Source organism: Salmo salar, chromosome 13 (assembly GCF_965601325.2).
Source record: "Salmo salar chromosome 13, fSalSal1, whole genome shotgun sequence".
NCBI lineage: Eukaryota > Metazoa > Chordata > Actinopteri > Salmoniformes > Salmonidae > Salmo > Salmo salar.
The window spans coordinates 70806541-70821686 of NC_138303.1; the positions used below are offsets into that span (position 1 = coordinate 70806541).

General features: G+C 39.1%; 1 protein-coding gene across 2 annotated transcripts in view; it reads right to left on the reverse strand.

The window, feature by feature from the left end:
- The window catches only part of LOC106567659 (opioid-binding protein/cell adhesion molecule), a 469819-nt gene that overhangs the window by 292919 nt on the left and 161754 nt on the right, over positions 1 to 15146 (reverse strand). Inside the window, exon 2 of one of the 2 annotated variants that reach the window (XM_045693500.2) lies at positions 647 to 722. In XM_045693500.2, the coding sequence (XP_045549456.1) occupies positions 647 to 722 (76 nt within the window). Of the gene's footprint in view, positions 1 to 646; positions 1365 to 15146 lie in introns of those variants that run through there. The other variant, XM_045693499.2, reaches the window with a different exon arrangement.

A 15146-nucleotide genomic window follows, 5' to 3' on the forward strand; every position in this document is an offset into this window, starting at 1 on the left:
ATCAAGAGAAGCCACCCCACGCAACTTTCTCTTTCCAGAATGGCTCTTACTTTGCATGGTGCCAGGCTCTTGGCAAACCCAGCTGGGATGTGACATAAGATCCACTTTTTCTTCAGTCACCCCAGGAATGAATACACAGTTTGATAGCCCTGCTCCTCTCAATTAAGTCTTACATGACATGGGAGATTCAGATAGAATTTGATCACATTGTTTTCCCTCTCTAATTTTTGTGATTTAGCAGACACTCTTAACCAGAGTGACTTACTGTAGTGAGTGTATACATTTTCATACTGGTCCCCCATGGGGGTTGAACCCACTATGCTGGTGTTGCAAGCACCATGCTACCAACTGCGTGTCTCTCTCTCTCTCTCTCTCATTTATATATAAATAAATAAACATCATCTGACGACCCCATCCCACCCCTACATAGATAAGAGTATCCCAGCAGCCCACAGCATCCTTAAAAATACATTAACTGAATCAATAACATGGGAGGAGAATCAATAACATGGAAGCACAAATAAACATGAAGCGGATCTGCGTTTAGCATGCTATAGTTATTGCTTGAGATGAACATATGAGGTAGTTATTTTTACTAATATGGCACGATTCAACAAACCAATAAGGTAAAAATTAAATGACTTACTTTAAGACGGCGCTGTCCCCTTGTCTGACAGTGATGTTGTCCTTTGAAAAAGAATCCCCGCTCCTCGCTGGCACTCCTGCAGGTACAAGGAATAGCAGTCTTAGACCGATGACAACAAGGCATTTCCAAGGCGCCACAAAATAACCATAAATGCCCATTTTCCGTCACTGCTCAACTTGCACGGAAACTTGAATGTCAAATATTCCTTGCTCGGTGCAAAGTAGGTATGGCCACAGCAATTCGACTCCACTCAAGATGCTGTTGTGGTGGTCGACCTCTATTTCTTTGCCTCAAATAGAAGGTGAGAATGTGGCGTGTTATCGTTCAATATAATAAAGTAGGCAATATCTGCGGCTCCAGTACTCTTGGATATCTCCAAGAAATGTCCAGCAGCTACAACAGGCGATGTGTTTTTTCGGAAAGCTGATGTAGGCTAGACTGTCTCCCCTGCTCTGTGTATGTTATTTGTACTCGCCAAGAGATGGACGATCGCGCAAAGATGCATCAGCAAAGTCTCCACTTGGGTAGTTCTCCCGATAGCCTACAGCACAACACTGCAGTGACTCCTGAAACAAGTATGCTCTGAAATCAGTTATGTATTCCTATTTGTCAAGTAGACTACATAAACTAAATCCACCAGACAGCCAGATCCGCGGAATCAAGTGAAATCACTCCTTCATAATGAGTGTGCCTTGCGCAGGCAGTGCTCTCTGGCGCGCAGGTTACACAACTGTGTACCATCTGCGCAGCATCCCTACTCCCGCTATTTTTACTACCCCAGTGGATGATCAAGAAAGTGATTTGTATTGATAAATCTATATACATCTGTGTATATACTTCTATATATCCTAGTCTGCGTTATAATGGCAATAACCACCACAATGAATAGGCCAATCGGGTTGCCTAAATAATTAACATAATGCAGCCAATTATTTGAATACTGTATTGGGAACGCTTAGCTAATCAACTGACATGTACTCACTTTAACATATCAATGATGATCTATGCTCTGCTGAATAGTATAAGTGGAAGGCTATACTATTGTATCTGTGTGTGTGTGTGTGTGTGTGTGTGTGTGTGTGTGTGTGTGTGTGTGTGTGTGTGTGTGTGTGTGTGTGGTGTGACTGTCTGCACATGCGTGTGTGAGAGATGGGGGGGGCCATGTATTTGGAGAAATATTTCATAATTTATTTTCAAATACTTATGAAACGAACATAATTGTGTACATTTAATGCTTAAATAGTATCGGAAAGAGATTTTGTTTTGTCTGTGCAGCTCATTGCCGAAATGTATATGTGTAGCCCTAAGACATACTGTCAATGTTGAAATTACACAATATTTGGTCCCAGTGAAGTTCATGTGTAAATACATTTTACCTATACCAGTAGGTACCATACATAGGTTTTTGCAATGTATGGCATGAGTTGGTTGTTGAATAGCTCTGCCCAAACATCGTTCCATAGCATTATCATAAGCACTTATGTGTCCTCAGGGTCTTGGCTGCAAGTAACCCTGTTCCTGGAGAGGTACTGACCTGTAGGTTTTCCCTCCAACCCTAATCTAGCGCACCTGATTCTAATGATTAGCTGGTTAGTTACAACTGAGGTTAGAGCGAAAACCTACAGGGGGGTAGCTCTCCAGGAACAGGATTGGAGAGCCCTGAACTAGGGTATGCAGTGCACATCACTGTGCTAGGAGAAGTTTGCATTGTTATTGTAAGCATGTTATTCCATTCTGTTATTCCATCCCAGATCACATATTAACACACCCAAAGCATTGGCCTTCTAATTTCATCCACGGAAATACGCATATTTGTATGCATGAGGGTTGATTTGGCAGACGGAGCCAGGGATATAGGGGTCACTGTTTGTTTTGACATGCACACAGTCCCTTGGATTTACTGAGGCGGTGTTCAATTTATTATAAGGTTGTTAGTGGGGGAATTATGATGATGATCCGATCCGAAAAAATTGGGCTAAGATAAGAGTTAATTCAAACTCTATCTAGCCTGCGATGCAACCTGAGCATGGTCTGCTTGCACGACGTCCACATCGAACTCAATGGCTTTTTAATTAAAACCCCTCATGCTGACCTCAGCAAATCTAAGATGTGTGTTCTTAATTAATGTGGGTTGCTAGGTAGGGAGGAACGTCTCGGTGAAACACTTGTTCCAAAACACCCCCAGCTGATTAGGGTGACAACATTTTGTGTATGATAGACTTACTATAACATCAGAGCTGTTTATCAGCTTGAACAACCTCATCTTAATTAAAAGGCCTACACTGTGATATTTACAGACATTCTGGATAATGTAAATTAATTATACGGTATATACAAATATAACTAATAAATACCCCATGTCGTGAGCTTTGAGCAACTGTCTAACCCCACCATAACCCACATTATAAGGACGTTCTACATCCCTCAACTTTATAGCAAACCAAGTGGCAGGGTTGTGGTTTTACTGTTTTTCGAATTGCGTAGTGGGCCTTTAAGCTACAATATATAGGGCGATGGAACGTTACATTTTTAACTATATGGCTGAGTCTACCATTTCAATTACCTGGGGGTTAGGAGTAAATTCACAGGTATATTTAGGAAACTTACAGTACTTTTAAAGAGTCTTTAGTCACAGTAAGACTGTGTAATCCAGAGGAAATGATTTAAGGATCTGGTGCCCTTCAATTAATTGAATGTGCAGTCATCTTCTTTCTGAATTATCAATAGCTCTATTCACTCAGTTCCCTGGAGAGATATTCAACATATACATATACAGATATGCTGATACCTTGTATTAGGTAGGCATGGCTCATCTGACCTTTATATTATGACTTCCCTAGGAGGAAATGACATGCATGCTAACTAGAGTATCATTGATACTGAGCCCAGTCAATGAAGGTCTTGACCTTGAGCTCAACTCTGAATATGGCATCAATTAAGAATTTGCTCTAATTTAGACTAAACATGCAAGAAACATGGTTTTTGGAAACTTGTTAATTTTCAAAATGTCTGAAAATAAACATTTGTCTGCATATGTAATTTTTGAAGGCTAAGTAATAAAGCGGTACTTTTTGAAGGCTCTAGCGATTTTTCTAAGCTATGCAGTCTACATTTATTTTGACAGTAGGCAAAGCATGAAAGATATCAGCAAGCACATTGGTGGGTACACGGCCTGGTGAGCACTATAGCAAATGAAAGTACTTATTTATTCCTAAGAAGTCCAGGGACAGAGAGAATGGTGGTGTTCTCTCACCCTGAAAGGGCCTGCACACAGTACTTCTTGTGCAACAGTAAATGTTGTTTTTCCTCATCTGTGGTTATACTTAGTCAAATGAAACTATAATCTGGGGATGGATGGAATCAACCACTCTGATTAAAATTTGGAATGGCAAAGTGAGCAAAAATATGCTTAAATTGTCAAATATTTCAAAAGAGATTAAGAATAATTTCGCATGGATAATTGTCAAAATTCAAGAGAGGACACCATTGCAGTTTTGGGCAGCTCAGGAAATCGGCAGAGACTATTAATAATGAATGACCATTCTAGGCCAATATAATGGCCCTATATCGGACCACACTGACAAGCAGAGCAAACACTCATGATAAAAGCCTTGACCCTCAACCTTTTCGTTTGCTGGTTTTGGGGCATCTTCTGCCTTAAGTTGCTTAGAGGTTCATATTGTTTCTCATAATCAGCAGAAACATACTCCCATGGTAACCGCATGTAGCACGCCATGCTAGGCCTGAGGGCACTGTAGAAATGTTGATGATGAACGAGTAAGACTACACAATGTTATTTACCGTACACTTGCTGTGGCCATACTAAGCTTGCAGATGAACATTAGATTTAGTATAAAGGGACGTTTGCATACCTGGTCTATGTGTTAAGGTAATGTATTTATTGAGAAGGGATTTCTTATTATGACATTGTTAGAAATATGACCCCCCCAAAAAATTATGAAAGTGAAAGTTTGTGTGAGATGAGAAAATTGGCAGGTTGTCCTCCAAGGCTTCCCGTAGGAGACGGTTCTGTTTGAATTTTTTTTTCTACTTCTAGCATGTTAGAACAAGTTTGAAAAGAAGACTCTTTGCAGAAAAAAATCTGGAAAAATGACTGTCTTGACAGAACTGGCCAACATGAATTGCTCTTCTCTGCAGTTGGAGACAAACTTTGTCCAGACCATTTTAAAATACAGTACATACAGTAGTAGGATTATTTTGCCTGAGTATTTCTAAGTGCCCTCAATGGAACACTGTACTAACTCTGTGTGACGCTAACACACTTCACACACTTTTTGCGGTATCAAAGCTGCCATGCCCCATAATTATAGAGCCCCACAATGGACTCGTCATAATACCAATAAAACCGGTCAAACACGGAAATGGTTCCAATCGTTTTTTCATCATTCATTTTTCCCATAGGGGATTTTAGAACCACTTCAAACAAGGTCTGTGTTTTATGTAGGCTTTCCCTGATGTGACGTTTGATAACCGTGTAAATCTCTCTCACACAAGGTGACTTTTGTCAATATAATTGTCTCTATTTACTCTCAGATTTGAAAATGTTATTAAATAGCATCAAAGTAGACATCATGCAAGACTACAAATCCCTGCAAGCTCCTGCGCTTTATCTCTAGCTGACACCTTTGCTGTCAGCTAGCAAGCTAGCTACCTTGACCCAAAACAAAAGATATGTTGAACAATTTCATTTACTGTTCCATAATTTATTTAAATAATTGTTGTTGGCTTATTTATGCACTCAATGCAGTCAAAAATTATGCAGTCAAATATTTTCAATGTTCCATGAATACTAAGAAAATTGTTTGCAAAGAACCAAGTTACCTAGCTACCTACCTAGACAATATTGGGACACACCCTTTTCACGCCATTTCGCCCAGTGGGCGGTGCTATACATCACGGTGGGCATAGATTTCAGAGCGTATATGGACGCACACAGGGACGCACTCTTAAGTCTGAATTGTGGAATCTATTCAACACAACGTTCTAGGTTGGCTAATGTCGGTTGGACACTACACAATTTTCAAAATCCTAACAATGCTGAGCCTCTCAAATTAAATAACCGTCTTTCCTGTAGTTTTCTGTCTTGTAATGGATGCTACCGTTTCATCAGGGTGCCACAAAGATTAACTAAACAAATGGCATTGCTGAATTCACATTGTTTGATATTTCATGCAGCCACAGAATAGAAAAAAGATAAACAATGATTTTGTTTTCAGATTGTTTAAAGTTGAAAGATATCACTCAAGCAAAAAAAAGAGACTGTACAATGAGTCTGAGTTCTGTAAGTATGCCTCCGGGATAATATGGTACATTTGGCCTAATGTATAGGACCTCAAACAAATATATAAGACCAAAGACAAGGTTTTAATGAAGCCAGCAACGCTGATACCACATTATTTTTCTAGAAGAAACATTGGGAATTTGGGAGAGAGAGAGAGAGTACTTCATCAACTTTTAGATTGCTTAAAACACCAGTAAAATTATGCTAACTGAAACCTTTACAATATAACCAGCAGTTCAAAGGGTAGGCTAGGGTCAGTTAATCTGATTTTGTTAAATCTAATCTCAAAGAATTCATTTTAGTGATTGATAGTATATAGGTATTATTGCATGTTGACTAACCAAATGCAGTGAAATTAGTTTAAATATAGTCATGATCAGTTTTATATATATATGTCTTTCAATAGTGTAAATTTAGTAGATTGGCTTGAAAGCATCATTCATTGATGTTGTTGCAAAACTTGATGTTACACATCGTTCACTTTTGGGAAAACTGGTCCATTCACTTGGTAGCTAGCTATCATTAGTTCAAATAAAGCAAAATGATGTACTAAAATGAAAGTATAAACCCACTATAGTGATGTCGGTTAGAAGTTATGAATGAGGTCCCAGGCGAAGGGTTCTCTGTTGAACGTGGACACGCATCGGATAGTCCTTGCACTTTGAAACCCACGCCCACTGTGGCCTATAACACCGCCCACAAGCAAAATCATCTTATTTTACCAGATCCCCTTCTTCAGCCAGTGGAGGTCTATATTTAATCCCTCATAAAGTCTGACAAAAATATATGTACAAGGTGAAATCTATTTCAATTAATGGTGTCAGAATGCACTGCTGTATTAAAGCAAACTTGTTGACATGTTCTTTTGCAGATTTAAAGCCAGATTAACACATTGCAGAATGTATCCATAATCATGAATGAATAAGCATATTTATTTGACAAGGATGAAAAACCTGAACTCCAACAATTACACTGTTGAAATTCAATCTAAATAGTAAACAATGCATACATATGCATTTCATACATAACATATAAATATCTGACTTGAAGTAAACATTTAAATGATTCATTCATCAATGCCACAAACCTGGGACATGGAAGAGCACCATATTAACTATTATTACTATCCGAGGGTGCACAGATTCTTCTGTTTTTCTATTACAGGAATTAGACCAACACAAAATCAGCATATTGTGATTTTTGGTGGGCGAGTTACAAATGGAGAAGCAACTGGATGCATACGGTAGGTTTAATATAAAATACTCGGTCAACTCCAGCAGAATGAGAAACACACTTAACAGACTCAAAACAAGGAAGCCATGCCTAAACACAGCTATATCAACACACTTGAACTCTGCTGTCAATTGTGAGCCGTGCATTTACCACGGCATTCACTCAGAATAAGCAGGACAGCATTACACAGGTAAAGAAAAGCTAACAAAAACAGTCCACAACAACACTTTTAAACGTGTTACTGAGTCTAAATGCTATTAAATCAGGGGAAGTGAAGGAACCAGCATTGGGAAAATAGGTGAAGGTAGGGAGGGTTTATAGATATAAGATGGAGTGTTCCAAAGTGATGGAAGTTGCCTTTATTGTCATGGGACAATAAAGGCACAGTGTGGAATAAGTGGTAGCTAGAGAGATGGTTGGCCATAGAATAAACATAAAATGGGGTGCTGATGTGCTTTTGCACCCCTTTTAGGTCGATGTCACAAATATCCAGTTCATGTCCAGCAATACTCTTGAGTCTCAGTTTGTGTCCCTCGACGTCATTCCGTCTCAGTTGTAGCGTTCAAATCGTGGTCATCGTGTGCCTGTGACTCACAACATTAAAGATGATAAGTGATCACAGAATTTCAACAAATTGAGCCATACATAATACAACTTAAGCATTGAGGACAGTATTTTGCTGACAACATGGTCGTTTACACTATGTCTACTGTGTGTGAATGATGGAATAATCTTACCCCGGCTGTAGGTCCATTTGAGAGTGTGTGGTCAATAAGGCCTGCACATCAACCAGTACTGGACCGTTGAAGACTTGGGATGCCTGCTCTCTCTCTCAAAGTGCTGCTTGAATGTCTTTGGATCTGCGTCTATAAAGGTCAAGTACAAAATGGAGGAAGTAAAAAATCTGTGGCTTAGATGCATTCTATTGCTTTGAATTCCAACAAATTACTACACATATGAAAGACTGTACCACACAGGCCTGTACAATAGCCTACACATGGAGATGAACCCAAAGGCACATAGAGTACCAACCAATAATACTCACCCGACAGACAGGGTAGGTGTGGACCAATGTTGCCTTGGAAGCAGTCTTCTGGTCTGCAGCTGCTCCCTTCTTCTTAAATCAAATCAAATCATATTTTATTGGCCACATACACATATTTAGCAGATTTTATTGCGGGTGTAGCGAAATGCTTGTGTTCCTAGCCCCAACAGTGCAGCAGTATCTAACAGTTCACAACAATAGACACAAATGTAAAATTAAAAGAACGGAATTAAGAAATATATCAATATTAGGACGAGTAATGTCGTTCGTCTTTTCAGATCGCTGCAGCTGGCGACTGGAACGAGCTGCAACAAACACTCAAACTGGACAGTTTTATCTCAATCTCTTCATTCAAAGACTCAATCATGGGCACTCTTACTAACAGCTGTGGCTGCTTTGCGTGATGTATTGTTGTCTCTACCTTCTTGCCCTTTGTGCTGTTGTCTGTGCCCAACAATGTTTGTACCCTGTTTTGTGCTGCTACCATGTTGTGCTGCTGCCATGTTGTGTTGCCACCATGTTGTTGTCATGTTGTGTTGCTATTATGATGTGTTGTCATGAGTTGCTGCCATGCTATGTTGTCGTCTTCGGTCTCTCTTTATGTAGTGTTGTGTTGTCTCTCTTGTTGTGATTTGTGTTTGGTCCTATATTTTTATTTCATTTATTTATATTTTTAATCCCAGCCCCCATCCCCGCAGGAGGCATTTTGCCTTTTGGTAGGCCGTCATTGTAAATAATAATTTGTTCTTAACTGACTTGCCTAGTTAAATAAAGGTAAAAAAAATGGAGGAGTGGCATTGACTAAAATACAGTAGAATGGAACACAGTATATACATATGAGATGAGTAAAGCAGTGTGTAAACTTTATTCAAGTGACTAGTGTTCCATTATTAAAGTGGCCAGTGATTCCATGTCTATGTATACAGGGCAGCAGCCTATAAGGTGCAAGGTTGAGTAACCGGGTGGTAGCCGGCTAGTGATGGCTATTTAACAGTCTGATGACCTTGAGATAGAAGCAGTTTTTCAGTCCCTCGGTCCCAGCTTTGATGCACCTGTACTGACCTCACCTTCTAAATGATTACGGGGTGAAAAGGTTGTGGCTCGGGTAGTTGATGTCCTTGATGATCTTTTTGGCCTTCCTGTGACATTGGGTGCTGTAGGTGTCCTGGAGGGCAGAGATTGTGCCCCCGGTGATGTATTGCACCACCCTCTGGAGAGCCCTGCGATTGCGGGTGGTGCAGTTGCCGTACCAGGTGGTGATACAGCCCGATAGGATACTCTCAATTGTGCATTTGTAAAAGTTTGTAAGGGTCTTAAGGATGAAGCCGAATTTCTTCAACCTCTTTTCTTCAGGTTATTAATCAACCTACCAGGGTGTTTACAAACACTACAGGAACAAGATCATCCACATGTATAGATCACATTTTTACTAATGCTGTAGAACTTTGTCCTAAAGCTGTATCCATACCCATTGGATGCAGTGATCACAATATAGTGGCTATATCCAGGAAAGCCAAAGTTCCAATAGCTGGGCCTAAAATAGTGTATAAGATTTTGCTGTGACTCTTATGTGGATGATGTTAAAAATATTTGTTGGTCTGATGTGATTAATGAGGAGCATCCAGACGCTGCACTTGATGAATTTATGAAATTGCTTCTTCCAATTATTGATAAACATACACCTGTTAACCTGTTAGGGCTAGGGGGCAGTATTTGCACGGCTGAATAAAAAAATGTACCTGATTTAATCTGGTTACTAATCCTACCCAGTAACTAGAATATGCATATACTTATTATATATGGATATAAAACACCCTAAAGTTTCTAAAACTGTTTGAATGGTGTCTGTGAGTATAACAGAACTCATTTGGCAGGCAAAACCCTGAGACATTTTCTGACAGGAAGTGGATACCTGATGTGTTGTATTACCTTTAAACCTATGCCATTGAAAAACACAGGGGCTGAGGAATATTTTGGCACTTCCTATTGCTTCCACTAGATGTCACCAGCCTTTACAAAGTGTTTTGAGTCTTCTGGAGGGAGATCTGACCGAACAAGAGCCATGGAACGATGATGGCCCATTAGACACCTGGCGCGCGAGTTCATGTTGGGTACCCTCGTTCCAATACGTTATAAAAGAGAATGCATTCGTCCACCTTGAATATTATTCATGTTCTGGTTAAAAAAGGCCCTAATGATTTATGCTATACAACGTTTGACATGTTTGAACGAACGTAAATATATTTTTTCCCCTCGTTCATGAAGTGAAGTCCGGCGGGCTTAGATCATGTGCTAACAAGACGAAGATTTTTGGACATAAATGATGAGCTTTTTTGAACAAAACTACATTCGTTATGGACCTGTGATACCTGGAAGTGACATCTGATGAAGAGAATCAAAGGTAATGGATTATTTACATAGTATTTTCGATTTTAGATCTCCCCAACATGGCGGCTAGTCTGTATCGCAACGCGTATTTTTCTGGGCGCAGTGCTCAGATTATTGCAAAGTGTGATTTCCCAGTAAGGTTATTTTTAAATCTGGCAAGTTGATTGCGTTCAAGAGATGTAAATCTATAATTCTTTAAATGACAATATAATATTTTACCAATGTTTTCTAATTTTAATTATTTAATTTGTGGTGCTGACTTGAATGCCGGTTATTGGAGGGAAACGATTTCCTGAACATCAACGCCACAGTAAAACGCTGTTTTTGGATATAAATATGAACTTGATAGAACTAAAAATGCATGCATTGTCTAACACAATGTCCTAGGAGTGTCATCTGTTGGAGATTGTAAAAGGTTAGTGCATAATTTTAGCTGATTTTATGGTTTTGGTGACGCCTGTCTTTGAATTGGCACAACATTACACACAACTCTTGTAAATGTACTGTCCTAACATAATCTAAATTTATGCTTTCGCCGTAAAACCTTTTTGAAATCGTAAAACGTGGTTAGATTAAGGAGATGTTTATCTTTCAAAGGGTGTAAAATAGTTGTATGTTTGAAAAATTAGAATTTTGACATTTATTTGGATTCAAATTTGCCGCTCTTGAAATGCACCTGCTGTTGATGGAGTGCACCACGGGTGGGACGCTTGCGTCCCACCTAGCCCATAGAGGTTAAGAAACTGACTGTTAGAACTGTTAAGGCTCCATGGATTGAAAAACTGTATGGTTGAAAGAGATGGGGCAAAAGGAGTGGCTAATAAGTCTGGGTGCACATCTGACTGGCTTACTTACTGCAAATTGAGAAATTATGTGACGAAACACAACAAAAAGAAGAATAAACTTAAATATGAAGCCAAGATCAATGATATAAAGAATAATGGGAAAAACACTTGAGTACTTTAAATGAATTTATGGGCAGAAAGACAAATTCAACTCCATCTTTCATCGTGTCAGATGGCTTATTCATCACAAAACCATTTGATGTTGCCAATTATTTTAATGATTGTTTCATTTGCAAAGTGGGCAAACTTAGGCAGGAAATGCCAACCACGAACAGTGAGCAATTGTATTCATGCAAACAAATAATGAAAGAAAAGCAGTGCAAGTTTGAATTTTGTATAGTTATTGTGGGAGAGGTGGAAAAATTATTGTTATCGATCAATAATTACAAATCTCCTGGCATTGACAACAAGATGGAAAACTACTGAGGATGGTAGCTGACTCTATAGCCACTACTATCTACCATATTTTGAATCTGTCCTCAGGTCTGGAGGGAAGTCAAAGTAATTCCGCTACCCAAGAGTGGTAAAGCGGCCTTTACTGGATCTAACAGCCAGCTCTTAGCAAACTGTTGGAAAAATTGTCTTTGACCAAATACAATGCTATTTCTCTGTAAACAAATTAACAACATATATTCAGCTGCTTATAGAGAATGGCACTTAACATGTACTGCACTGACACAAATTACTGATGATGGTTGAAATAAACTGATAATAAGAAGATTGTGGGAGCTGTACTGTTAGATTTCAGTGCAGCCTTTGATATTATTGACCATAACCTGTTGTTGAAAAATGCCATATTGTGGATTCAGAGCTATCTATCTAATATAACTGAGAGGGTTTTCTTTAATGGAAGCTTCTCTAATGTCAAACATGTAAAGTGTGGTGTACCGCAAGGCAGCTCTCTAGGCCCTCTACTCTTTTAAATTTTTACCAATGACCTGCACAGGCATTAACCTCTTGGCGTTCCCCTAGGATAGGGGGTGCTAAAGCGATTTTTGAAAAAAATTTGTGCCCATTTTAAACGGCCTCCTACTCAAACTCAGAAGCTAGGATATGCATATAATTAATACTTGTGGATAGAAAACACCCTAAAGTTTCTAAAACTTTTTGAATGGTGTCTGTGAGTATAACAGAACTCATATGGCAGTCAAAACCCCGAGACAGATCGAAACAGGAAGTGGAATTCTGAATTGCGAACTCAACTTCATCACGTTGCCTATTAATCACACCGTGAGCTATGGTTCATTGAGCACTTCCTATTGCTTCCACTAGATGTCCCCAGTCTTTACAAAGTGATTTGAGACTCCTACTGTGAAAACTGAATGAATGAGACGCTGTGGAATGTGGTCACACGGAGAGGGCCATCACCATTATGACGCCGACGCCCCTGGTTACCCTCCCCTTTCGAAACGTTTTGAAACACAATGCAATCGTCCCCCACGAATCTTATTGGCTCTCTTGTTGAAAAACGCCCTGAAGATTTATGTTATACAACGTTTTACATGTTTGAACGAACCTAAATGGGAAAAAAATGCATTTTCTCGAAATGGCTGTCCCGTGGGCGACGGAAGTTTTGGAGCAGCCTTCAGACGCGCTAACAAGAACAAGCTCTTGGAACATAAAGGAGTATTTTTTTCGAACGAAAATACATTTGTTGTGGACCTGGGATTCCTGGAAGTGCTTTCTGATGAAGACAACCAAAGGTAAGGGATTATTGACAATAGTATACAAGACTAGATGTGATATGCGATTGTTCCAAGATGGCGCTGACCTGTAACGTTAGCCAATTTTTCAGAGTATCGCATCCCCTTTCATCGCAAAGTATGATTACCCAGTAAAGTTAATTTTAAATCTGGCATTACAGGTGCTTTCAAGAGATATTCATCTATAAATCTTAGAATGACAATATTACATTTTAAAAATGTTTTCGAATAGTAATTTAGTAAATTGTAGCTCTGTTTTATCAGATGCATTTGAGGGAAAATAGTTAGTCAACGTTACGCACCGATGTAAAATGCTGTTTTTATATATAAATATGAACTTTATCGAACAAAAGAATGCATGTATTGTGTAACATGATGTCCTAGGTGTGTCATCTGATGAAGATTGTCAAAGGTTAGTGCTGCATTTAGCTGTTTTTTGGTTATTTGTGATGCATGTGGTTGGTCGGAAAATGGCGATGTGGCTGCTTTTACGATATACTCCTCTAACATAATCTGTTTTGCTTTTGCTGTAAAGCCTTTTTGAAATCGGACAACGTGGTTCGACTCAGGAGAGGTGTATCTATAAAACGATACAATAAATTATTATATATTTTTTTTTAATTATTACATTTTGTTATGCTAATGGCGATATGATTTTTCGCTGGATGTCGAGGCCGCACAGGGGTTAAACAAAGCATGTGTGTCCATGTATGCTGACAATTCAACTATATACGCATCATCAACCACAGCTAATGAAGTCACTGAAACCCTTAACAAAGAGTTGCAGTCTGTTTTGGAATGGGTGGCCAGTAATAAACTGGTCCTGAACATCTCTAAAACTAAGAGCATTGTATTTGGTACAAATCATTCCTTAACTTCTATACCTCAGCTAAATCTAGTAATGAATGGTGTGGCTGTTGAACAAGTTGATGAGACTAAATTACTTGGCATTAACTTTTAAACTGTCATGGTCAAAACATATACAGTTGAAGTCGGAAGTTTACATACACCTTAGCCAAATACATTTAAACTCAGTTTTTCACAATTCCTGACATTTAATCTTGTAAATATTCCCTGTCTGAGGTCAGTTAGGATCACCTTTTTATTTTAAGAATGTGAAATGTCAGAATAATAGTAGAGAGAATGATTTATTTCAGCTTTTATTTCTTTCATCACAGTCCCAGTTGGTCAGAAGTTTACATACACTCAATTAGTATTAGGTAGCATTGCCTTTAAATTGTTTAACTTGGGTCGAACGTTTCGGGTAGCCTTCCACAAGCTTCCCACAATAATTTGGGTGAATTTTGGCCCATTCCTCCTGACAGAACTGGTGTAACTGAGTCAGGTTTGTAGGCACCCCCACAACATTATCAGTGAAATAATCTGTCTGTAAACAATTGTTTGAAAAATTACTTGTGTCATGCACAAAGTAGATGTCCTAACCAACTTGCCAAAACTATAGTTTGTAAACAAGAAATTTGTGGAGTGGTGGAAAATTGAGTTTCAATGACTCCAACCTAAGTGTATGTAAACTTCCGGCTTCAACTGTAGATTCAATGGTTGTAAAGATGGGTAGAGGTCTATCCGTAATAAAGATATATTTTTACACCACACTCCAAAAAGCAAGTTCTGCAGACCCTAGTTTTGGCTAATCTTGATTATTGTCCAGTCGTGTGGTCCAGTGCTGCAAGGAAAGACCTAGTTAAGCTGCAGCAGGCCCAGAACAGAGCGGCACGTTTTGCACTTAATTGTAATCAGGGGGCTGATATCAATACTATGCATGCCAGTCTCTCTTGGCTAAGAGTTGAGATGAGACTGACTGCATCACTTCTTCTTTTTAAAAGAATCATGAATGCGTTGAAAATCCCAAATTGTTTGCATAGTCAACTTACACACAGCTCTGATACACACATTTCTCCCACTAGGGGTCTTTTCACAGTCCCCAAATCGAAATCAAGAAAGCATACAGTAATATATACAGCCC